This window comes from Notolepis coatsorum, assembly GCF_963971535.1.
Source record: "Notolepis coatsorum genome assembly, chromosome: 17".
NCBI classification, from domain to species: domain Eukaryota; kingdom Metazoa; phylum Chordata; class Actinopteri; order Aulopiformes; family Paralepididae; genus Notolepis; species Notolepis coatsorum.
The window spans coordinates 16,862,141-16,888,732 of record NC_140181.1 but is presented as its reverse complement, the minus strand read 5'-3'; the positions used below and the strand labels follow the sequence as shown (position 1 = coordinate 16,888,732).

The window sequence follows — 26,592 nt, the reverse complement described above, 5'->3', positions numbered from 1 at the left end:
GAGAGAGAGAGAGAGAGACAGAGAGAGAGAGAGACAGGGACAGAGAGAGAGACAGGGAGAGAGTCAGAGAGAGAGAGAGAGAGAGAGAGAGAGAGAGAGACAGGGAGAGAGAGAGAGGGAGAGAGACAGACAGAGAGGGAAAGAGATGGAGAGAGAGCGAGAGAGAGAGACAGAGAGCGAGAGAGAGAGTGAAGCACCTCATAGGTCCAAGAGAAAACCACGACAGAAATAGCAAAGCATAATATTGACACGTTAAGAGAATAATCGAATCATGTCGACGTGCAGAAGCTCTGATTGCATTTTTAGTTTATGAGGTGATTTGAGCGCCGTCACAACGGCGAGGTGGAAAATACACTCACGGTAATATAGTATTCTCTCCATCTTCTCCCCCCCCCCCCCACCACCATCCATATTTTCTACATCTTAATTGAACTAATTACTTCATTATACAAATCTGGCCCTAATATGCTTCAGGAAACAGACAGCTTGGTACTAAGCAGCAATTACAGGCAATTAGTTCATAAATCAAACAAATCATAGTGCGGAGCATGGAGAGCTGTATGTGTTGCTTGTGGCACTGAGAGGTCAAGAGGTCGCAGGGTTGAACCTGGACCAGGTGCAGGAATCACTCCCCTCGTCACTCCAGAAGGGGCATGCTCAGGTTGGGATTCCTTTCCGCAATTTTTCCAGGTGTGTGTGTCTTATTCTTGAATAGCGCTTGGGAAAAGCTCTGAATTACTTTTATATAAAAAATATAAGGCTGTTTTTTCAATCACATTTCAAAAAGTAATCGTCAAAAACTTGTATCCCTCCCATAAGAGGTGTTGCGAAGTTAAAACTGAACGGCCAAGTCAAGTCCGTTTTATTCATATAGCACATTTTAATAAACAACAGCAGTTGACAAAGTGCTGAACAATTTACAAAAATTCAAGGTACTAATACTCAAAACCATATCAAGGGGGGGGGGGGGGGGGGGGGGTAGAGGGGGCCGTGGGAGCGAGACAGAGCACATGCTAACGCCAGTGTTGTAGTCGAGTCACTAAATCTGGAGTCCGAGTCGAGTCGAGTCCCCTGCAGTGTTCCAAGTCCGAGTCCAAGTCCGAGTCACCAAAGACGAGCCCGAGTCGAGTCCCCATTACCCTATAGTCCGAGTCATCAAGGTGGAGTTGAGTGGTGGTGTGGAGGTGGAGGTGGTGTGGAGGTGGAGGTGTGGTGGTGTGGAGGTGGAGGTGGTGGAGGAGGTGGAGGTGTGGAGGTGGAGGTGGTGGAGGAGGTGGAGGAGTGGAGGTGGTGGAGGAGGTGGTGGAGGAGGTGGAGGTGTGGAGGTGGAGGTGGTGGAGGAGGTGGAGGTGTGGAGGTGGAGGTGGTGGAGGTGGAGATGTGGTGGTGTGGAGGTGGAGGTGGTGGAGGAGGTGGAGGTGTGGAGATGGTGGAGGAGATGGTGGAGGAGGTGGAGATGGTGGAGGAGATGGAGGTGGAGATGGAGATGGAGATGGTGGAGGAGATGGAGGTGGAGGTGGAGATGGTGGAGGAGATGGAGGTGGAGATGGTGGAGGAGATGGAGGTGGAGATGGAGATGGAGATGGTGGAGGAGATGGAGGTGGAGGTGGAGATGGTGGAGGAGATGGAGGTGGAGGTGGAGATGGTGGAGGAGATGGAGGTGGAGGTGGAGATGGTGGAGGAGATGGAGGTGGAGGTGGAGATGGTGGAGGAGATGGAGGTGGAGGTGGAGATGGTGGAGGAGATGGAGGTGGAGATGGTGGAGGAGATGGAGGTGGAGATGGAGATGGTGGAGGAGATGGAGGTGGAGATGGAGATGGAGATGGTGGAGGAGGTGGAGGTGGAGATGGAGATGGTGGAGGAGGAGGTGGAGATGGTGGTGGTGGAGGAGATGGAGATGGTGGAGATGGTGGAGGAGGTGGAGGTGGAGATGGTGGAGGAGATAGAGGTGGAGATGGAGGTGGAGGAGGTGGAGATGGAGGTGGTGGAGGAGGTGGAGATGGAGGTGGAGATGGTGGAGGAGGTGGAGGTGGAGCAGGCAGCAGACAGCAGTTGAATTCTTCACGAATAAACTTCAAAATAAAGGTTCACCTGCAGGTCAGACCCACCTGGGCTGTTAGGATGCTACAGGTCAGACCCACCTGGGCTGTTAGGATGCTACAGGTCAGACCCACCTGGGCTGTTAGGATGCTGCAGGTCAGACCCACCTGGGCTGTTAGGATGCTGCAGGTCAGACCCACCTGGGCTGTTAGGATGCTGCAGGTCAGACCCACCTGGGCTGTTAGGATGCTGCAGGTCAGAGACCCACCTGGGCTGTTAGGATGCTGCAGGTCAGAGACCCACCTGGGCTGTTAGGATGCTGCAGGTCAGACCCACCTGGGCTGTTAGGATGCTGCAGGTCAGACCCACCTGGGCTGTTAGGATGCTGCAGGTCAGACCCACCTGGGCTGTTAGGATGCTGCAGGTCAGACCCACCTGGGCAGCCAGCAGCCAGCAGCCAGCGGAGAGAGGAAAGCCGCCCCCTCCCGCCTGAACGACTCAGAGAGGACAACGCGCCACAAGGGGGCCATGTCATAGGAGAGACACCCCCCCCCCCCCCCCCCCCGACCCACCGTGCCGAGCCCAGGCCCCACCAGGAAGCTGCATCTCTCTCAGGGCAGAGGGGCAGCGTGAGACCGGCCGGCGCCTCTCTCTCGTACCGCCGATGCGTATACGGCCGAAATGCAAGATTTCACGTTTCTATAACCCCGGGCCACCGGTCTGTTCTGCTCCTCATGGTCGTCCGTCCCTTCAAGGCACATTTCATTTACAGGAGTTCAGGCCCTGAGTTTCATCTCTCGCAGCAGCATTCTCATGCAAAGTGATGAAGCAATTGCAGCAGGCGCCACGCATGAACAGAGAATGAATCTGACATAAAATTGACATTTACAGCCAAAGCTCGGGGAGCGCGTGGGGAGAGCGAGGTAACGCTTTTCAAGCGCGTCCATTCTCATGTAAAGCGGCGCGGATCCCTTTTCTCTCTCTCTCTCTCATTCTGATGGTTTCTTATGGTTATTTAACAGAGAGAGAACAGGGGAGGGGGGGGGGGGGGTAGCTTATCAAACTGGATGCTCGGCAGAAAGCACATAATGTCTCTTGTCGTTGTCATCGAGTCGGCATCGTTTAAGGAGTTGAGTGCTCGTCCGGGCGGGCGGAGGGGCCGTTCGAGACGGGAGGCACTCGATGTGCCGCACCGCGCCTCTCAGGGGAAGGGAGGGGGGGGGGGTGCTTAGTGTCATTAATAAAGGCCTTAGCTTCGCCCGCCTCCTCCTCTCCATTTGCATCTTGGCCGCTGAGCTGATGAAGGTCCCTGCTCAGCGTCACTCTGTAGATATACATGGATCACAGGAGGAAGTGAGGTCACAACAGTAGCTTTGTCCAAAGTCATACTTTTTTTTTATATATATATATATATATATATATATATATATATATATATATATATATATAGCCTCAGTTGCAGCTTTTGCAACTTTTCTCTCTTGGTTTTGCCTTTTAGCTGAATGTGAGACTTTTTTTTTTTTTTTTTGCCAGACCAAGCTCAGTGGGGTTTTACTGATTAAGTCACAGTGCCATCCTGTGGCTGTCAGAAGTCATTGCAGGCAGCCGAGATGATGACTGTTGCAGGTGCACAGTAATTACCCCTCAAAGACGTGGGGGTGGATGACTGGGGACTGGGATAATGTGTTTAATAGCTTGGGCATTTTAATCGGGTGAAACTGTGCAGTGTGTGCGATATCTGATGTGACAACTCAAGCATGTAGGATAAAGGAAATAGGCATTTCAACAAACACTCGAGTCTTGTGTGTGGTTCAAATGACAGTCCCCACCAAAATAACAAATTTAATTAGTCTCTAAATGTCTCTAAACTTCACACATCCACATAGAATATCTTATATTCTATCTATGACCAATGCAATAATCAACTTGGAGATGTTTAACATATTTTTAAACCTTTATACTGGTGGTGGCTGTCTCGGGGTGATGGCCAAGATTGCAGTGACTGTTCTACCCCCACATTAGTCATGTGCACCACTGAGATCATGGATCAGCTTCAATCCACCTTCTGTCTGACCTGCAGCATCGAACCATACCTGCTCTGCCTTGACCTATTCTGAGTGGTTTCTCCTGCCCCCCCCCCCCCCGTTATCAGCTCTATTCTAATTTCAATCTTTCAAAATGTTCTTATGTACCCCAGTTGCTATTGCATGTACATATTTGTCTTTCATTACACGTATATGTACATACTTACCAACTGTTTCACCTGTTTTATAGCAACACTACTGTTGTGAAGGGCCAGATTAAACCGAATATATATATTTATTTGTATATATATATTTAATTGTATTTGTATATTCTCTAATATTCCTTGATATCCCTTGTATATTCCTTGTACAATATGCATTGAATATCCATTCTAGCCTACTGAACATCCCATAATAGTCTCCATTCTACTATTGGTCGAGACCTTGGTGCCAGGCTGCCATACCCCCCAGACCCAGTTCAAACGTACCGCTCAACATGTACGAACAAGTCCTAGTTCCGCGTAGGAATCTGGCTACCGCACCACTAATGGGACTATTTGTTCATAGTGCGTATATATACTGCGCTACTAAAGTAGGACTTCCTTTTCAGTCCAGTTTCTTACCCTCCAATAGAGTCACAGACGTAAAGCCTCCCCGCGACGCCACGTGTGGGAGTAAGGCCAAGTTCGGCCTACCATCGGTATTGAGACATCGTGTATATTAATATTTGAATAGTCATATTTGGCACTATATCGTCGAGTTGGACGTAGTCTATTAAGCTAATAATAGTCTGTTAATATATAGTGCTTCGTGCGGTGAGAATACTACCGTAGTCAGCACCCCATCGTTTCGGGCAGACAACTGGCTGTTTATCCAGGATGATCGACCCCATGTGAGATTGCACCCGAGGAGCCCCAGAGCCGACGAGCGAGTGGACCTGTATACCGGATTATTCTACCGACGACAGCCCGCCTTCCCAGGCACGGATTATGCTTTGTATACGTTGATTATTCCATGGATAAAGACCCCCGACACAGCCGTGTGTTGGGAACCCCCCCCCCCCCCCCCTGGAGAGGACGCAAGGTGAGGAGGCGCTCTGCAAGACGAGGTCGCTTCACGTCTCTCCTCCGTGGACCGGAGGACGCCGGCCCACAAAGAGTCCATCTGCTTTCATCTGCGGTCCAAGGATCGCCGGCGCATTGAACGGCACTACAGTGGGTTCACCTGGGATACCCTTGGCCGGATGAGGCAGCCGGACTCTACCCCCCCCCCCTTCCTACTCCTGTCGGCTTACAAGCGACCGGATTAACCCCCCCCTAGTGTATCCAGCCTATAATCATTAAAGTATCATTGCTGTTATTCCTTAACTATTCCAGGTCGTATATGTACCACCTGCGCCTTCAGAGATTGGACATTCTCTATTGATATACCGACGAATACTCTTGCCATGGAAGTGCATACTAATTCCCATTCATAAATGTGGTTGATTTGATTAAGTGCTTGCTCTACACACCATCGCTGTGTAGAAATAGAGACCTATTTCTGGTTCGTGCATTTGTGTTGGATCCGTTTCATCTACGTGACAGTGTTCATCATAATATATTTATGCCGAGTACTGGGTGGCCGAATATTAAGTACAAAGGTAGTGGTAGTAAGTATCATATCTAGTAATACAGTCAGGGAATTGTACCCCTCAGTTACAATTGGTCCTTCGAGCCGGAGGGTAATCAGTGTAATATTAATATAGTGTTATTAATATTGAAATGGCCTATGATGAACACTCCACGAAACGATCCTCCTAACCAACGCCCGCAGCGCGAACGACGGCTCCCTCAGTACTTAGAGGCTTACGCTGTCAGTCAACAACCTAGTCTTCTACTAACAGTAAACGCGGTAAAACTAGAAAGTAAAAGTATGTCTAACCCCAACGCCCAGACTACCCCGACCATAGAGGCCCCTACGGGTTCTAATGTAACTGACCAAGTTCACGGTGGGGACCAGTGGGAACCAGACATGACTTCACACCCCGCCAGTACTGAAGAAGTAGTCCCCGATGAGTCCCGGGAGGAATACAACGCTACCGAGAGAGAACTCGGCACGGAAGAAGACGGGGAGAGCACCGTGGAGATAGAGCTCCAAGGCTCCGCAAGGAGTACCCCGAGGGAAGGCTCCCCTATACAACCGCCTTCTCCCAGCGAGGCAGAGAGGACCCTACAGCAGGCCTTCCTCATCAGCCTGAACGCCGCTGCTGAACGCGACCGACTGCAGATCCAGCAGCGGAGCGAAGAAGAGCATATACGTCTAGAAATAAGACGCATTCAGAGGGAAGAGAATGTGGCCCGAGACCGAGCAGACAGCCAGCGAGAAGCTGCTGGTGCTCTACGGGACGCAGAGCGCGACAGACAGCAAGCGCAACTAATAGAACAGCTGATCAGACGGACAACACCCTCTCCCTCCGCCAGAGGCTCCAGGAACTCGTCTAGACACACCCCCAGGGCGGCATCCCCTAGCCGAGTAAACAACCCTGAACTTGACCAACAGACGAGGTCTATACCCCCCACAGACCACCTCCCCCCACCGGTCCAAGCGAGACCTAGCAACCGGGAAGGAGCAGCATATCCTGTGGAGAGGCTAAACCAGAGACTACAAGCACTGGATGACCTAACTGAAGACGAAGAGGAAGAGGAGGAGAACCACGCCCGACGACAGCACAGTACTCTACCGGACCAGGAGGTCCGGTACAGCCCAGGCTATACTCCCGCGGAGCTGCGCTACAGACCCCCGACTCTATACACGGGTGAGCACGACGCACGACCCGCACCGAGGAACAGCACCTGGACAAGCGGGCCATGGTACACTGCCGGTACCAGCCCATACCAAGGAGCGGGAGGAGACTCGCCTAGGAGGCCTCTCCCCCAACGCTCGCCGATGTATCCACAGTCAGCGTCATACATTGGCACGCCTATGGTACCCGACTTCACCCAAGAGAACCGGGCCCAGTATACAGAACTCCGCATGTGTCTGGAGACCATGTTGGTGGATGTATTGGATGAACGCCATAAATACGCCATCCTACTGAAGCACTTAAAGGTACCCCGCGCACATAATATAGCGCTCGCCTACGCGACTTCCACCACCCCATACACAGCAGCGCTGGTAGCATTGGACCAGAGGTATGGGCGCATATGGGATTACGTGATCCAGGAGATCCGACACATCGACCGCTTACCCCCAGCAATAGACAATCGAGCACTGGACGACCTGTCCATCAGAGTGCAGTCCCTGGTAGGGATGTTGGGAGCGCAGAGAGAGAAGGGGAGGCATGAACTTTACGCCAACTCAAATGTGGAAAGGATCTTGGAGAAGCTGCCGCCCGCTCGACAGGAGCGTTTTAGGCGGCAGAGAGACCACCGAGACCCGAATGGCCCCGAACCGAACCTCCTCGATCTAGCAGACTTCCTGGCGAGAGAAGTCAGCAGCCTACGGCTAGATACATTCGGACGGAGCACCCCTGGCTCCAGAGAAGGAACCAGACGACTAAATGATGGAAGAAGATCGGTGACTGTGATGCACCAATCGGAGTCAGTACCGAGCAGCAGGAGCCACAGTACCCCCTCCAGAACGGAGAAGTGGAAGATAGTGTGCCCCTACTGTGAGAAAGAACACTGGCTAGCGCAATGTGACTCCTTCCCCAAGCTGAACGCGGAGGAAGCAAGTCAATGGATAAAGTCCAACAAGCGCTGTTTTCGCTGTGCGCGCTCACACATGGCAGCCGAATGCCGCTTAAAGAAAAGGTGCACCAAGTGCGATGGAGCCCATCTGGACATACTTCACGACAGTAACAGACGGCGCCCTTCACCCGCACCATCCAGCAGCAAAGCGAGCGTCATGTACATCGATCCCGCCAGCAGCAGTGGAGCCCGAGTACTCCTAAAAGTAGTGCGTGTGACACTAAGCTACCAGAATAAAGTCCTGGACACTTACGCCGTCCTCGATGACGGGTCAGAGAAGACCCTTCTGCTCGCCTCCGCTGCGGCCCAGCTAGGGCTGCGGGGAAGCGAAACCCAAATGACAATTCGGACAATAAGACGAGATTTGAAGACGATAAAGGGCGAGAATGTCTCATTCTCTATCGCAGCAAGCGGCCAGCCTGAGCGACGGTACCAGATTACAGACGCTTTCACCAGCCAAGAAATAGGACTGTCGCGGTACATATACCCCGTCGCCAAGCTGATGGAGAAATATGCACATCTGCGCAAGTTACCGATCCCGCTCATAGACAATGCTATGCCGACCCTGTTGATAGGCTCCGACCATGCAGACCTCATTGTCCCGATAGACCGGGTTCATACCGGACCCCGAGGCTGTCCTGCAGCAGTCGAGACCCGTTTGGGATGGACTCTCCAAGGCCCGCTCGCCAAATCTCTCAACCGAAGTACAGCCACTAGATGTCTCCACTCCCGAGTCACAGAGGGAGAAACCGCACTCCTGCAACACGTAGAGCGGCTATGGACCTTGGAACAAATGCCCTTTAAGAACGGAAGGAAAGACATTCGCTCTAAAGATGACATTTACGCCATTCACCTCCTCGAGACAGGGACCAAGAGAGTCCCGGTCAACGGCGTGTTGAGATACGCCACGCCACTCCTGCGGCGAGAAGGAATGCCTACTTTCCACGCCAAGACAGACGCCACAGAACGGTACCTGCTGAACACGGAGCGGCGCTTAGCCAAGAACCCCGCCCAAGAGAGTGTATACCGCGCTGAGATTGAGAAGCTCATCACAGCGGGACACGTCACAAAGATGGACATTAAAGAGGCTGACCAGACCACTGAATCGTGGTACGTGCCTCACCACAAGGTCCATCACAACGGTAAAGACCGCATAGTATTTAACTGCAGCTACCAGATCGGATCCCAAAATCTGAATAAAGAGTTACTGCCCGGTCCCACACTCGGCCCCTCCCTACTCGGCGTTCTACTCCGCTTCCGCCAGGAAAAGGTGGCCATCAGCGGGGACATTAAAGGAATGTTCCTGCAGGTGAGATTAGTAGAGGAGGACAAGCCCCTGTTACGGTTCCTATGGAGAGAGAAGCCAGGAGATGAGCACCCAGCCATCTACCAATGGGAAGTCCTCCCCTTCGGAACGACGTGCAGCCCCTGCTGTGCTACATTTGCACTACAGAAACATGTAGCAGAGGACCCAGCAGCGGACGAAGAGGTCCGACACAGCGTAAAGAACAGCTTCTACGTAGACAACTGTCTACAAAGCCTTTCAACCCAGGAAGAAGCCGAGGCTCTCCTGATTAAACTCCGCGCCTCATTGATCAAAGGCGGCTTTGATCTCAGGCAGTGGGCCAGCAGCGATCCGCAAGTACTGCGCAGCCTCTCCTCCGAGGACAAGGCAGCCAGCAGCGAGACCTGGATGGCTACAATCCCGGGAGAAGCCCAGGAGATGACCCTGGGATTGGTGTGGCGATTCAAAACAGATTCGCTTCACTACAGACACAAGCCCCTGACTACGGAGCAGGGAAGGCCGGCGGCGGCGCCGACCACCAGACGGAGTGTGTACACAACACTCGCCCGACAATATGACCCGCTAGGATGTATTCTACCGTACACCACCAGGGCAAAAATGATTGTACGAGCATTGTGGGACAAGGACCAGGGCTGGGACGACCCCATTCCCGCACACCTTGCATCCACCTGGAGAGAGTGGGAGATGGAGCTCCACTCACTCCCAGGCGTTAATATGCGCCGAAGCTACTTCCCACCCACGGTGAGGCCAGAGACATGTAAAATGGACTTACACGTCTTCAGTGACGCCTCAGAGGTCGCATACGGATCAGTAGCCTACTTGCGGGCCCAAGAAAAGGGGGGAGAGATCTACACAGCATTTGTCCTCGCCCGCTCGAGAATAGCCCCACGCAAGCAACAATCTATCCCACGCCTAGAGCTCTGCGCAGCCTTAGCCGGAGCGCACCTAGCCACGCTCATCCAACGTGAGCTCACCATACCGGTGTCTAGAACAATCCTGTGGTCAGATTCCACGACAGTACTCGCCTGGATCAAATCGGACTCATGCAAGTACAAAGTCTTCGTGGGAGTCAGAGTCACCGAGATTCAAGACTTAACCGAAGAGTTAACCGGAGAAACAGAGTGGCGCTACGTTGATACAAAACAGAACCCAGCTGACGTCATCACCCGGGGGATGCCCCTGGATGACCTCACCCGTCACAATGCTTACAGTGACGGCCCCGCATTCCTAAGACTCCCGGAAGGACAGTGGCCCACGCCTATCCCGAGGGAAGCCAGTCAGGAGGAGGCTGAGAATAAGAAGCCTGTGTTCTGTGGATTGAGCACTGTTATCTCCGCAGACCCCAACACACTCCTGATGGGGCGGCTAGATCCTGCATTACCCCAGACAATGTACCGGCCTGAAGAAGCGAACGGCCGACGAAGGTGGAGGTACAGTCAAGTATTAGCCGACAAGTTTTGGAGCAGTTTCCTACTGCACTACCTACCGTCTCTACAGACCCGCCAGAAGTGGGAAAAGGAGAGAGACAATTTGACAGAAGGAACAGTCGTCATGATTATTGATCAATCACTGCCCAGAGCTATGTGGCCGGCCGGCCGCGTAAGCAAAGTGATCACCGGTGCCGACGTAGAAATAGAGACCTATTTCTGGTTCGTGCATTTGTGTTGGATCCGTTTCATCTACGTGACAGTGTTCATCATAATATATTTATGCCGAGTACTGGGTGGCCGAATATTAAGTACAAAGGTAGTGGTAGTAAGTATCATATCTAGTAATACAGTCAGGGAATTGTACCCCTCAGTTACAACTACTATCACCGACATCTAAGAAGGGAGATCCACCCCTTGAACGGCCCTTCTAAGGTTTCTCCCCTCCACATTGCCTGTGGTGCTTTTTTCCTATTGCTGGGTTTTTAGTGAGTTTTTCTTTACCTTCACGTGGGGTATGTCTCGGAGTGTTGCATTTATTTATTTTAAATTGTATTTTGTTGTTTTTCTCTTGATTTATTGCGATGTTTCTTCTTGACTTGTTTAACGAAGACGTGTCTGGCCCATGGGGACATTAATGTGTGTTGTCTGGCCTTACAAATACATTTTGTATTTGATTTGATACTGGGAAAACTCACCTGGTAATGGCAGCTAAAAAAGATGAATGTGATCTTAATATTATATCAAATATTTGCAACTGGTTGATCATTTCAAAGAGCAGGCACTTCTGAGCTCCATGGCTATGGATGATCGATGGGTGGAGAATAAAACAGGCGAATAGTTGGTGTGTATGTATATATATATAGATCATCCATAGATCGCACGGTCGCACCAACTTGGCCATCACCACGAGACATCCACTCACAGGGAGACGGGGACAGGGGTTAGAGAGTTCCCGTGTTTGTAGTGGGCATAGGAGCAATAAATACATGTAATAAGCATTATATATGAATAGAATAGAAGAGAAGTACTTAATTATCAATACACAAACAATGTATTGTGCAATGACAATAAAGCTTTCTACTTCTACTTCTACAATACACAAACAAACTATGCAATACAAGGTATATGTTTTTTACATGTATATCACTTTTAGTGCTAATGAAATAGAGTAACATAGGTCTGAACTTGAGTTGTAGAAAAACTTGTTACTCAAGTTTTTCTGTAGTAGTTAGTAGTCCAGAAGTAGTATTTCCCCAGAAATTCATATGGCTTAAACTCCCGGAATCCATAGACTGATGCCTTATGTAGTACATGTCCAAATTTCATAAAGATCCATTCAGAAATTTGTGATTAGGAGTGATTTTGGTAAACTGTGTACAAAAGAAAAGCTCAGTTTTCTCATAGACTTCAATTCATTCGGCGGTTTTTCTCTTCCTGTTTTCGCTCGTGAGTTTTTCATCTCCAGGTGGGGTATCATTGGAAAGCCACACTCATTGGCTACAACCCTGTCCAATCATTTTCGAGATCGCTAAATGATTGACGGAACTAGAGCCCCAAGAGTCGGGAGTAGTATTGTGTGCAATATCGTGTACTTTGCGCAAGCCTCAAATATCGGCATGTAACTCGAGAACCGCTGAACGGATTTTGTCACCTGAAAGGGTTATCGACAGGGAACAAATGGCGCTTTAATTCGATATGTATATTGTATTGAAATATATGCACACCCGAGCCACTAGAGGTCGCCAAAGTGCCTGTGGGCAAATCGTCCTCAAAAGGGCCCACATGTGGGCCCTTGCAGCTTTCACTGCCGCACTACCAAATGGTTTAACCCTTTCACTGCGACAATAGGGAAGGTTAACCCTTTCACTGCCACACGGCAATAGTGTGGTAGTGAAAGGGTTAACCTTCTGTAGTGTGGTAGTGAAAGGGTTAAGGTGCTTTTGTGCTTTTGTCAGTAGTTTGTTTTCCCGGTGGAAGTAGCTGTTCAGTGTCCTTTTGGATGTGGACCCGAGACTGCGGTATCCATACATAGGTGTAGCTTAAGGGGGGGCTTGCAGGGGACACATCCCCCTCAATATTGAGAAGAGATACATTTGTCCCCCTCAAAAGATATAGCTAATATGAAAGAAGATACGCTGGACCATTGCTACACCCCATTCAAAGCCGGTTACAGGGCAGTACCGGCCCCTCCTTTAGCTGGAGAATCGAGTACATCAGACCACGACTCCATATTGCTTATTCCTGCCTACAGGCAGAGATCACGTGACACCGTCCTGTCATGTGAGGTAAATAAGTGGTCCGACCAATCAGAGACAGCGCTACAGGACACACTTGATGACGTCGACTGGGGTATGTTTCAGACAAGCTCCAGTGGCGTCAGCGAGTTCGCGGATGGAACCAAATGCACGCCAGCCACAGACGACAACTCGTTTGCGAACAGGTTTTATATACAAGGCTTTAGGCTCATGTGCGAAACACGTCACCCGTGTTTATGTCTAAAGAAAAACACAGACGTTTAAAGAGAGGGTCAAAGACCTCGGTACAAGCTACATATATGAGCACTTCTGTAGGCAACACTCTAACCAAGTTGTGGACTCGATGCCATGTTTCCAACGTAACAGAATACACACAACTCCCTCAGATGAAAACGGTAAAGTTTACCATTGCAAGAAGAACACAGTCTTCTTCATGATGAGGGAAGACAAGTCTTTCGACCGAGTGCTAGCAACAGGCCTTGCTAAGCACACATATATATAGCGACCAGAAACTATTTTCAAGAAAACTGTCCTACTCTCTAAGCAACACACAACCCCACAGCTAGGTGAGGGTTTACACATCGTATCCCCAATATATAACAGTGAATAAACACACAGTTTGTAACAAAAAACAGTCACCCACCAGGAGGGACCTTTTATTTAGTAACAAAATTATATGTTGGGGAGGGGAAGGGGACAGGGGTAAACAGGGAGAGTCACTAGCGGCGCCTGCCGCGTGCAGCGCTGTGTTTGCCCCCACGGGGAGCCGGCCCGGAGGGACGGTTCTGGGAAACCTGGTCACGTCGATCCCTACCGTTACCTCCGGGCGTGGAGCGGCTGGCTGCGGCGGACGAGGCACTCCCTCCACTACTGGCCTTCTTTGATGAAGGCCCAGCAGCGGCGGCGGTGGTGGCGGAGGCAACGGTCGTGGTCCTCTGCCGGCGTTGTTTCCGTCGGCCATCACCGGTGGCATCGGGTCGGGGGAAATGGGGTTGGAGCACAGAGCGCTCCTCCTCCATCTCTCTGCAGGCAGCCGTCATTTGTTGCATGGCCGACCCGAACAGCCCAGCATCGGAGAGGGGGGCCGTGAGCAGGGGAATCCTCTTCTGTTCCGGCACCCGCGCCTGCTCCAGCCACAGGTGGCGCTGGGATAGAGTGGCCAGGGCGCACTCCTTCCCCGCGGCTATCGCCTGCAGCTGGGTCAGGTGCAGGATGGCTCCAGCCGCCTGGGCGTGAAGATATTGATGGTCATCCAATACCGACCCGCCCGCCATCATCCCCGACATGTAGCACGCTAGCTGCGCAATGTTGGAAGTCGCAGCTAGGCTCTGAGTCGCGCGATGTACGCCTGGTCACTCCAATTAGCCATCTGCCTAGCCGATTTCCCTTGGGGAACCGGCTTCCGCAACGGCTCCACCACCACTTCGGCACAAAGTATGGATGTCATCGGGCTATCAAGCCCCGTCCTTTAGTCCCTGGACCAAACCCGCCGCCCGCGTGACTGGCACGTAGGCGGGGGTAAGGCCAGTGATGCGGGAGATTACCTGTCCCTGTTTCACGTAGGCCTCCATTGAAGGGAAGAATGGGCAGACAATGACCGTGGAGTCAATCAATCAATCAAATTTATTTATAAAGCACATTTCACATGACGCGTGTCAACCAAAGTGCTGTACAGAGGGTAAATACACAAGATACATATAGACAACAATCACACTCCGTTTTATGGGAGGGCACACAGGCAAACACATAGAAAAACAGGGCATGAGTCAGTGAACGGGAAAGGCTAGTAGGTAGAAGTGGGTTTTGAGCCTCGATTTGAAGGCATCTATCGAGGGGGCGAGCCTAATGGAGGTGGGGATGCTGTTCCACAGTTCAGTCAGAGCAGCCCCACGACGCACGGCGGATGCGGCAATGGAGAAGCGCTGCTTAAGGGTGGCGTTGTGAGCGCTCGAACCCCCAAAGGTGCAGACATTATGACTTAGCTTTTCTCATAAATTGGCGCAAGAGAGAAAAATAAGATACAATGTCCACGTAGCTCCTTTCCAACAACTATTTCGGCACTAAACTCAAGTGGTGTATACAGACACTTGTCGGTGGTGAAAATAGGGAAGGAGCTGTTAGTATGGCCACGTCTATATGTAGAGGAGCGGATGTGGGTGTGGCCAGGCGGATGGGTGTGTACATGTGGAGAAATTTTATTCAGAATTAGATTGAAAGGGATAAGGTTCCACTACGAGCAGAGCGTAAGCTATACGATAATATAACTGTATTGCACTATCGCAGGACCTTAGCATGTCCTACCATGCTCTTGTAAACTTTATGTACATACCTGTTATTACTTGTATTATTGCATTGTATTATTGCACATTGTATTATTGCACAAATGTCCTATTCTCATTCCCGTCTTATTACTTGTGTTGCACATCGCTGCGGGCATGACCCCCTGCATTTCACTGTATGCTTGTATGCCGTGACAAATAAAACTCTCGACTTGACTTGAAAAACCCCCTCCCCAAAAAAGGTAAATAAATAAATATAAAATAAAATAAGGGGGTCAAAACATTTGTATATCCATCTTACCTGTAACTATATATTAACCAACTATTTTAGAGCCTCACTGCATTATATTCCATTATATCTGTGTCAGCAGGTACCTGAATGTTGTCTTTTCCTTTACATAAACGAAGACATTTCCACCATAAATTGGTGCAGAAAAGGCATAAATTGGTGCAGAAAAGGCATAAATTGGTGCAGAAAAGGCATAAATTGGTGCAGAAAAGTACACCGGCACGTGTTTGGTGCTCAACGTTTCCTGGGGGACCTGCAGACCACCTGCTTAACCCTTTCACTACCACACTACCAAATGGTTAACCCTTTCACTACCACACTACAGACGGTTAACCTTTCACTACCACACAACAGACGGTTAACCTTTCACTACCACACTACAGACGGTTAACCTTTCACTACCACACTACAGAAGGTTAACCTTTCACTACCACACTACAGAAGGTTAATCTTTCACTACCACACTACAGAAGGTTAACCTTTCACTACCACACTACAGAAGGTTACCCTTTCACTACCACACTACAGAAGGTTACCCTTTCACTACCACACTACAGAATATTAACCCCTTCACTACCACACTACAGAATATTAACCCTTTCACTACCGCACTACAGGTTAACCCTTTCACTACCACACTACAGAAGGTTAACGCTTTCACTACCACACAGAAGATTAACCCTTTCACTACCACTACAAAAGATTAACCCATTCACTACCACACTACAGAAGGTTAACCCTTTCACTACCACACTACAGACGGTTAACCTTTCACTACAGAAGGTTACCCTTTCACTACCCCACTACAGAAGATTAACCCTTTCACTACCACACTACAGAATATTAACCCTTTCACTACCGCACTACAGAAGGTTAACCTTTCACTACCACACTACAGAAGGTTAGCCTTTCACTACCACACTACAGAAGGTTAACCTTTCACTACCACACTACAGAAGGATAACCCTTTCACTACCACACTACAGAAGGATAACCCTTTCACTACCACACTACAGGTTACCCTTTCACTACCACACTACAGAAGGTTAACCTTTCACTACTACAATAAGGTTAACCTTTCACTACCACACTACAGAAGGATAACCCTTTCACTACCACACTACAGAAGATTAACCCTTTCACTGTCACACTACAGGTTAACCCTTTCACTGCGACAATACAGAAGGTTAACCCTTTCACTACCACACCACAGAAGGTTAACCCTTGCACTACCACACCACAGAAGGTTAACCCTTTCACTAACCACATGTGACTCAGTTGGTATTGCTGATTAGCTCGAACACGGTATGTTTGTATACAGCGAACAGGTCTATAGGCTATAATTACAGTAACAACAACATAATCAATCTGAGGAAGCTTTGTGGAACAGACCCCCCCCTGAATCGATCTCTCCCCTGTCTGTCTCCCAGGATAACAGAACTCTGATTTAAGGACTGATGAAGCCCGAGACATGTTTCAGCCGAGGTCATCCATGAAATCATACAGAACAAAAATGCGACTACACACACTTCCACACTAACACTAAGTCAAGTCAAGTCAAGAGTTTTATTTGTCACGCCATACAAGTATACAATGAAATGCGGGGGGTCTTGCCCGCAACGATGTGCATAATACAATAGTAATATAATAGAATCCAATAGAACGACATTGTGCAATAAAACAAGGAAACAGAGTAGGGCATATCGGTATATGTACGCAAGTTATTTACAGAGCATAGTAGGACATGCTAGGTCCTGTGATAGTGCAATACACTGTTAGCTACGGATGAGGCACTGGATCTTTATGTACATGCTATATTATAAAATCTCAAGTTATACTATACTATTCTTAAAGTGACCTTTCCTTTTGTAAAGTGACCATAAGTGTGAGCGTGTGCAGCATGAGTGTGTGTTTGCTCATGTTAAAGTGGCTGCTAGTGTGTGAGCGTGTATAGTGTGTGTGTCGTGTGTGTGGAGAGTTCAGTGTTCAAGGCTCTGATGGCCTGGGGGAAGAAGCTGAGCCGAAGTCTCTCTGTCCTATAGTAGCTGGTGTTCGCAGGCATCTGCCTGACCTCAGCAGCTTGAACAGGCTGTTGTTGGGGTGGTGAGAGTCTTTCATTATTCTGCAGGCTCTGGATTTGCACCTCTTGTTGTATAGAACCTGCAGGGGTGGTAGTGCAATACCCGTGGTACGCTCGGCAGAGCGCACCACTCTCTGTAGGGCCTTCTTGTTCTGTGCCGTGCCGTTTCCATACCAGGCAGTGATGTTTCCAGTCAAGATGCTCTCTACAGCTCCGGAGTAGAAGGACTCGAGTATCTTCCCCGATACTCTGAACTTCCTTAACTGTCTCAGGTGGTAGAGGCGCTGCTTCACCTTTTTTACTACTGAGTCTATGTGTGTTGTCCATGTCAGATCCTCTGAGATGTGGACCCCCAGGTACTTAAAGCTGCTCACCCTGTCCACGGTAGCCCTGTTTATCTAATTACCCACCCCAATTTTCCGCTGTCGACTAAAAACATACTTCAATCTGAAATGAAAAAAAAAAAAACTAACCTTCTACTGTCTTATGCACTTTGCTACTAAGGAGTCTACCTTGCCTATATTACTACCTACTATGCTAATATGTCAATACTACTGTACTATTGTAAAGGATGGTTCCCACAAAGCGCAGTCACGATTGAATGATTGATTGATTGATTGAAAACTTTATTAACAGATTGCAGAATGGGTACAATACAGTACAGCTCAATACACACAATTGTTAAGGGGATGCAGACCAGAGAAAGACTTTCGTCTTGTTTACATCAGGGTCCCCCATTTTCAATTCATCAGGACATATATCACATACATGACATACAGATAGACAGTACTGCTACATCTATACATGTATGACATACCAGATTTGCAAATACAGTACTGTTTGTGATACAGAAGGAGTCAGGAAAAGGGAGTATATACATTTGACGTAGAAACTGTACATTGGACTTCAGATGTTGTGAAGTGACTGTGGCGAGTAGCGGTGCTATGGGTTAAACTCACTCTCACCCTTAAAAGACACATAGACACGTTACAAAGCAGTGAGTTCACTTCTTGGTATAGCGGTCTGTGCTGTCGACCCGTGGTGCAGCAGACCACAGGTTCGAAACTCCCTCGGGGCATCGAAGTTTAAGGTGACGATGTCACAACCGTTACACTACCTACTATGCGAATATGGTTATACTACTCTGCACGCAAGACTGTAGCACTCAAGTTCAACACCGTTTGACAAACAATCTTACTGACCCTTATAGCTGCCAGAGTTGTACCCTTCCTACAGAACTTGTACGTTGCTTTGGATAAAAGCATCAGCTAAATGACAAAATAATCTCTGTTCAGGAATCACAACCCATCACAATACAATACAATACTGTATTATATAATATAGTATACATAAGACAATCACTGGCTTCCAATCCCTCCCACATAGCTACTGCACGAGTTGTGCTTCGATGTCTTGCATCGTCCCTTTTACTTATTCATATTCATCAAAGGCCGCACAGGAAGAGTTATCATGCATGATTTATAACATTAATGAGGTAATGGGGCACAAGTTATTGAATTATGGGCATGTATTAATGCACACAGCACCCATGATGGCATGTTGTTGCAACGCATTATGTGGGCTTCCTCTTGTGTTCCGGGCCCTAATGAGTTCCCTCGGCGTTGCGCCACTTTGCGGTGTCTACTCTGATTTCCCCGTTGATGCTGAACAGTCCAATAAGGGGGCGGGTATCTGTATTCATCAGAGAGGGCTGTTATCTAATGAGAAAACAGGGTGTACAGTACCTGCCAATCACTTTAATGAGTTGACGATGGGGCGATAAGACACAGTGCGATGATGACCCTGCCCGTCGGTCCCACCCGCGCGCGTTAACCGCGCATCAATCTCTGCCTTGTTTGCATGTTTACTTACTTCATAGGAGGGAGGAGTAAAAGGTCACGTTAAACTCCTCGCCCCGTCCCGTGGATTTGTTTTTCCAATTACTCTGCGCCCATCATCCCGCCTCAAGGTTAGATTTACAATAAACAATGTATCAAACTGTAATTAATTATTTCTTTCAAAGCATTCTAGATAAGAGGTGTAATCACGAAAGCTAGGGGGCAGGGCTCTCTCTCCGTCTCTCTCTCTCTCTCCGCAGCCTCCGTTTCAAGCTCTTTACAATCCATCTAAATAATTTGTCGTCACATCATTATTTCATGAAGGTCTTGTTTGAAATAATTGTCTTTTACGCATCAAGCTTGCTATAGTCTTATTATAGTGGATGTAATAATTCTTGATATAATTACAAACTATATTAATTACACCTACAGGTACTATTAATAAAAGTGAAAAACCAAAATGCCTAACAAATTGAACAATATAACCTAGCATGGTTTAATGGCTTAATTGTATATTAAATAATTAACCGTCCTCCAACCGGAAACAGCCTAAAATACTGTCATTTCAATGCCGTGATTAATCACCATGCATTCTTGGTACATTTAATTGCCTTTGGACTACAATAATGAGATTATGGACGACAATAATTAATAAACCAGTCAGTGGTCGTCAGATTCGCCCTCAGCAACTCTGTAAACAAACCCTGTCTGAAGGTGACACGTCGTGCTGAGATTGCACGATCAAGATTTACGACCCCCTCGGCCGTAAAGCGGTTCGTTAATGAAGCGCAATAGATCTCCCGCGAGCGTCCGGCCCACGGAACGCATACAGTATGCAAAGGATTAAACCGGTGTCACTTGATCAGTGTCAAACAGCTGTTATTTAAATTCCCAGAAGCGTTTTTTGTTTGTTTTTTGGATGCTTATTAAACCGCGACACCCATTCTGGCCGCAGGGCGTCTTATTAATGAAATGATTCAACGAATAAAAAATGTGTAGTTCAATACATACATTTAAGAAATTAATCAAGTATAAGGTGATACATAAATATAAAACCTTATTATTATCCTAATTATATTTTATTATGACATTACTGTATTAACCTCTTAACATACGACCCAGTGTGCCCGCCGGCGGAACAGACGAAAGTCACGCCACTTTGCGAGCATCTAGCGGCTCGGGGATGCATTTTTCGCAGAACATATACATTACCGAATTAAAGCCCTATTTGTTGCAGTCGTGGGAAAAAAATATATATATATATGTAATGGTAGTCATATCGTCACCTTATACTTCGATGCACCGGGGGAGTTTCGAACCCGTGGTCTCCCACACCGCGGGCAACAGCACAGACCGCTATACCAAGAAGTGAACTCACTGCTGTGACTATGTTTAAGTTTATTTGGATCCCCATTAGCCACAGCAGTGTTGGGGCTATTCTTCCTGGGGTCCATAACACATAAAATACAGTTACAGACTTATACACTCACAACATTTACATGTCATACAGACAATTAAAACAATAAAAACCCTAATCAAATTCATAATACAATATATACGCCTTATGAATTCATAATACAATACAATAATACCTACTCATAATTAATTCATAATACAATACAGCATAATATACTATTTAGCTTTTACACAAAGGAGATGATTGTGGACTTCAGGAGGTCGGGGGTCAAGGACTACAGCCCCCTCAGCATCGACGGGGCACCGGTTGAGAGAGTCAACAGCTTCAAGTACCTCGGAGCCTACATATCCGAGGACTTGACATGGACCACACACATTAACAGTGTGGTGAAGAAGGCACGACAACGCCTCTACTTCCTCAGGCGCCTAAGGAAGTTCCAAGTCAGCCAGAAGATCCTTAAGAACTTCTACTCATGTACAATAGAGAGCATCTTGACCGGCAACATCACCTCCTGGTTTGGGAATAGCACTGCAAAAGACCGAAGCAGACTACAAAGAGTGACACGTTCAGCCGAACGCACAATTGGAGGGGGGCTCCCCACCCTCCAGAACATTTACTACAAGCGTTGCAAGGGCAAGGCTAAGAGAATCATTAAAGACTCCAGTCACCCGAACAACTGCCTCTTCGAACTGCTGCGGTCAGGCAAGCGATACAGGAGTCTCAAGGCGAGCACAGAAAGACTCAGAAGTAGCTTCTATCCCCAGGCCATCAGGCTGCTAAACGAACAATGAATGAACACTACACAACAACAACCACCAAACGCACATAGCACACACATCCACACGCACACACTCACTTTAAACAAACACACTGTAGCACCCACTCCACACACTTTATAGCACACACCCACTTTAAACAAACACACTGTAGCACCCACTCCCCACACTTTATATTTATGGATGAAGGATTGCACTACAACTCGTACACCTTACTGTAAATTGTACCTAAAATTGTACCTCATCCCATTTCTGCTTTGCACTAGATAGTACTGTACATTAGTACACTGCATAGTATTGTGTATTGTATATTATATGGTAACTCAGAACATTGTACATATGTCTATACCGAACACTGTGACCTCATTTTCTTCTTCTAAATTCATGCTATATTATGTTATTATGTTATTTGATACTATCTTGTCTAGCACAGTCTCTGGAGCGTAACAGTAAGAAGCATTTTGTATGAAAGTATTCTGTACTTCTGTATGACAACTATTAAAGAACTTGAACATACATTATCTATGTTCATATCAGCCAATTATACAATATTTTAATAATATATCCCTATCAGACACATGCCTTCACTTCACAACATCTGAAGTCCATCGTGACTGTGCTTCGCAGTACCATCCGTTACATATATATAAAAAACAAATAAATAAATGTGTATACGTTTTGTATATACATTTATATTTTTTTTTATTAATAATGTAATGTAAAATTATAAGCCTCGGCTTCAGCCTACACCTTTTTCGGTCATTTTCTTTATTTTTTATAAATTTCCTACTACTGTACACTGCTTTGTAAAAGAAGACCGAAATCAAATCATTCATTCCCCGCGGCCTGTTATTCAAGTGCCGCGAGTTTGAATCGCCGTTCCAAAAAGGTCAGAGCCGAACACGTTGTCGGGGAGTGGATTGTATACAAGGCAGGCAGAGAGCTAAACGACTCGGCGAGACGCGAGCCTCTTGACACCTCGCAATTAGTCTCCACAGCTCGGAACCACTGGGCGTGGAAGCTAAATTAATATACATAAATCTTTCTGACTCAAACTTCCAAATGGGATCTTGTTAATTAAACTAATATGAATGCGCAATGAGTGTAAAATGTATTTCTTGATGAAATTACAATTACAGAGATTGAGCACCTACAGTATGCTGTAGCTGTATCTCATTTGAAAATGGATTTGGCTAGAAACATAGATTAGATTCATAATCTCATGTAAATGTGGGGCATATTCACACACACAGTTGAAGACATTTATAGATGGGGCGGGGGGTTCAAATTATGTCTGGTCTGCACTATATAAACTTCAGTCAGACAGTTGACAGGTGATGGTGGTAGTGGTGGTGGTAGTAGTGGTGATGGTGATAGTAGTGGTGAAGGTGATGGTGATAGTAGTGGTGATGGTGATAGTAGTGGTGATGGTGATAGTAGTGGTGATGGTGGTGGTAGTGGTGGTGGTGATGATGGTGGTGATAGTAGTGGTGATGGTGGTGATAGTAGTGGTGATGGTGGTAGTGGTGATGGTGGTGGTGGTGGTGGTGATGATGGTGGTGATGGTGGTGGTGATGATGGTGGTGATAGTAGTGGTGGTGATGATGGTGGTGATAGTAGTGGTGGTGATGGTGGTGATGATGGTGGTGGTGATGGTGGTGGTGATGATGGTGGTGATAGTAGTGGTGGTGATGGTGGTGATGATGGTGGTGGTAATGGTGGTGATGGTGGTGGTGGTGGTAGTAGTGGTGTTGGTGGTGGTAGTAGTGGTGATAGTAGTGATGGTGATAGTAGTGGTGATGGTGGTGGTGATGGTGTTGGTGATGGTAGTGATGGTGGTGGTGATAGTAGTGGTGTTGGTGATGGTAGTGATGGTGGTGGTGATGGTGGTGATGGTAATAGTAGTGGTGGTGGTGATAGTAGTGGTGATGGTGGTGGTGGTGATAGTAGTGGTGATGGTGGTGGTGGTGGTAGTAGTGGTGGTGATGATGGTGGTGATAGTAGTGGTGATGATGGTGGTGGTGGTAGTGGTGGTGGTGATGATGGTGGTGATAGTAGTGGTGATGGTGGTGATAGTAGTGGTGATGGTGGTGGTGGTGGTGATGATGATAGTAGTGGTGGTGGTGATGGTGATGATGGTGGTGGTGATGGTAGTGATGGTGGTGGTGGTGATAGTAGTGGTGGTGATGGTAGTAGTGGTGTTGGTGGTGATGGTGGTGATGGTAGTGATGGTGATGGTGGTGATGATGGTGGTGGTGATGGTAGTAGTGGTGTTGGTGGTGATGGTGGTGGTAGTAGTGGTGATAGTAGTGAGGTGATAGTAGTGGTGTTGGTGATGGTAGTGATGGTGGTGGTGATGGTGGTGATGGTAATAGTAGTGGTGGTGGTGATAGTAGTGGTGATGGTGGTGGTGGTGATAGTAGTGGTGATGGTGGTGGTGGTGATAGTAGTGGTGATGGTGGTGGTGGTGATAGTAGTGGTGATGGTGGTGGTGGTAGTAGTGATGGTGGTGGTGGTGATAGTAGTGGTGATGGTGGTGGTGGTGGTGGTAGTAGTGGTGATGGTGGTGGTAGTGGTGATGGTGCTGGTAGTAGTGGTGATGGTGATAGTAGTGATGGTGGTGTTGGTGATAGTAGTGATGGTGGTGGTAGTAGTGGTGATGGTGGTGGTGGTGGTGGTAGTAGTGGTGATGGTGGTGGTAGTGGTGATGGTGCTGGTAGTAGTGGTGATGGTGGTGGTGGTGGTGATAGTAGTGATGGTGGTGGTGATGGTGATGGTAGTAGTGGTGATGGTGGTGGTGATAGTAGTGATGGTGGTGGTGGTGATAGTGGTGGTGGTGGTGATAGTAGTGATGGTGGTGGTAGTAGTGGTGACAGGTCTGTTATGAAACACGGAATTGTGTGTGTGTGTGTGTGTGTGTGTGTGTGTGTGGGGGGGTCATAGAAACAGCGCGGGGGGGCAAGCGTTTTTTTCCCCACAGGCTCCAAATGAAAGCTGAAGGCCGCAGGATTACTGTGGAGCCAATCGGCTCCTGAGAAGAGCAAGAGAGGAGGAGCAGGAGAGGGAGAGGAGGAGGAGCAGGAGAGGGGGAGAAGGATTTTTTTTTTCTTTTTTTTTTTATTAGGGATCCCCATTAGCTGGTGCGATAGCAACCAGCTAGTCTTCCTGGGGTCCACACACAAAAAAACACACAAACAAAGGAGAGGAGGAGCAGGAGAGGAGGAGAGGGGGAGAAGGAGGAGGAGAGGGGGAGAAGGAGGAGGAGAGGGGGAGAAGGAGGAAGAGAGGAGGAGCAGGTGAGACAGAGGATCTCATGGATGATTTCTTAATAGCTTCATGAATATATTTATGCATCACAAACATAACACCATCATGAGCCCCGCTGTCACCGTCATGTCATACCATGACTACTGTACAGTACCATGACTAGATACCGTGACTAGATAATGTAACATGACTAGATACTATGACTTGATACCGTGACTAGATACCGTGACTAGATACCATGACTAGATAATGTAACATGACTAGATACTATGACTTGATACTGTGACTAGATACCATGACTAGATAATGTAACATGACTAGATACCATGACTAGATAAAAAAAAAAAATAATAATAATTAAAAATAAATTATAATAATCTAACCCTAACTAACCTTACTGTCATGCACTTGTCCTAATAAACTAACCTACACTGTAGCACTCAACACTTTGATGAACATTGTTACTCAACTGATAGAGTTGTGCCCTTCCTGATGACTTGTCGTACAGAACTTGTAAGTCGCTTTGGATAAAAGCCTCAGCTAAATGACTAAATGTAAATGTAATGTAGATACCATGACTAGATAATGTAACATGACTAGATACTGTGACTAGATACCATGACTAGATACTGTGACTAGATACTATGACTAGATGACTAGTAGATACTATGACTAGATACTATGACTAGATGACTAGTAGATACTATGACTAGATACTATGACTAGATGCCCCGATCACGTTTTTTGCCACAGATACCGATCGTCATAACGACCGATACACTGCAGATACCGATAGTTTTTGGTTTTCTTATAGCAGCTGGCAGTATTATACTGTAGGTCTAACACAGGCATTCTCAAAGTCCGGTCTAAATTATCTAATCTAATCTTAGAAATTAAGTATAAAGTGAATAGTAGGCTACTGGGTGTTAAGCATAACAGTATCTAAGTTAATTAACTATAATGGTCAGAAGTCAAAGTATTTTCCTATGAACTGAAAATTATAAGATCACATAAGGCTAGCATCATTGGCATTCAGTTACAGCTATGAAGCACGATAGCTTCATACAGCTGCAAAAACGAATGTCAATGATGTTATAAGACATTGATATCAGGAGCCATCTGTAGCTACTGCTAGCCAGCTAGATAACGTTAGACAACGCCTCATGTATTAAACTAAAGTGAATAGTTTACTGGGCCATTTTGTTTAAACAGTAACGTTAGCTAGGTAGCTAACATTAGCCCACGGAACAACGATAGCTAGTTAGCCAACGCTAGCCAACAGCTGCGAAAACTAATGCCAAAATGATGATATCAGACGTTGATATCAGGAGCTATCAGTAGCTAGCCAGCTAGATAACATTAGACAACGCCTCATGTATTAAACTAAAGTGAATAGTTTACTGTGCAAGAGAAGACAGCGAGTGAGAACTCCGCTGGGAATTGGATCATGTTTTTCTCACGCGTCATCGATCGGTTTTCGCGATCTGCGAAAATAAAGCATTATCGGAATTCACCAATCTCATATTTATACTGAATATCGGCCGATTCCGATCGCTGGCAGATGGATCGGGGCATCCCAGTAGATACTATGACTATATTACTAGATGACTAGATACTATGACTAGATGACTAGATACTGTGACTAGATAATATACTGAAAGCCCCCTCCCTCCTTATCATCACCCCGCTGTCACTCCGCTGGTGTGACTGGCTGCAATTAGGGTGTGATTCCTCTGAACAGTGTTCCGTCTTCAGCGAGGGGGATAAAAAAGAAGAAACAAGATTACAAGAAACCCTCTCATCCTCCCAACAGAGAGAGAGAGAGAGAGAGAGAGAGAGAGAGAGAGAGAGAGAGAGAGA

The 26,592-nt window shown here is 47.5% G+C and overlaps 1 protein-coding gene across 1 annotated transcript in view; it reads right to left on the bottom strand.

The window, feature by feature from the left end:
* Positions 1-2,331: 2,331 nt before the first annotated feature.
* LOC311243947 (solute carrier family 26 member 9-like) overlaps positions 2,332-26,592 on the bottom strand; it is a gene marked incomplete at both ends in the record, with an annotated part of 79,239 nt that continues 54,978 nt past the window's right edge. The window contains one exon of the mRNA XM_084333354.1: positions 2,332-2,529. Within this exon, the coding sequence (XP_084189480.1) occupies positions 2,332-2,529 (198 nt within the window). The remainder of the gene's footprint in view (positions 2,530-26,592) is intronic.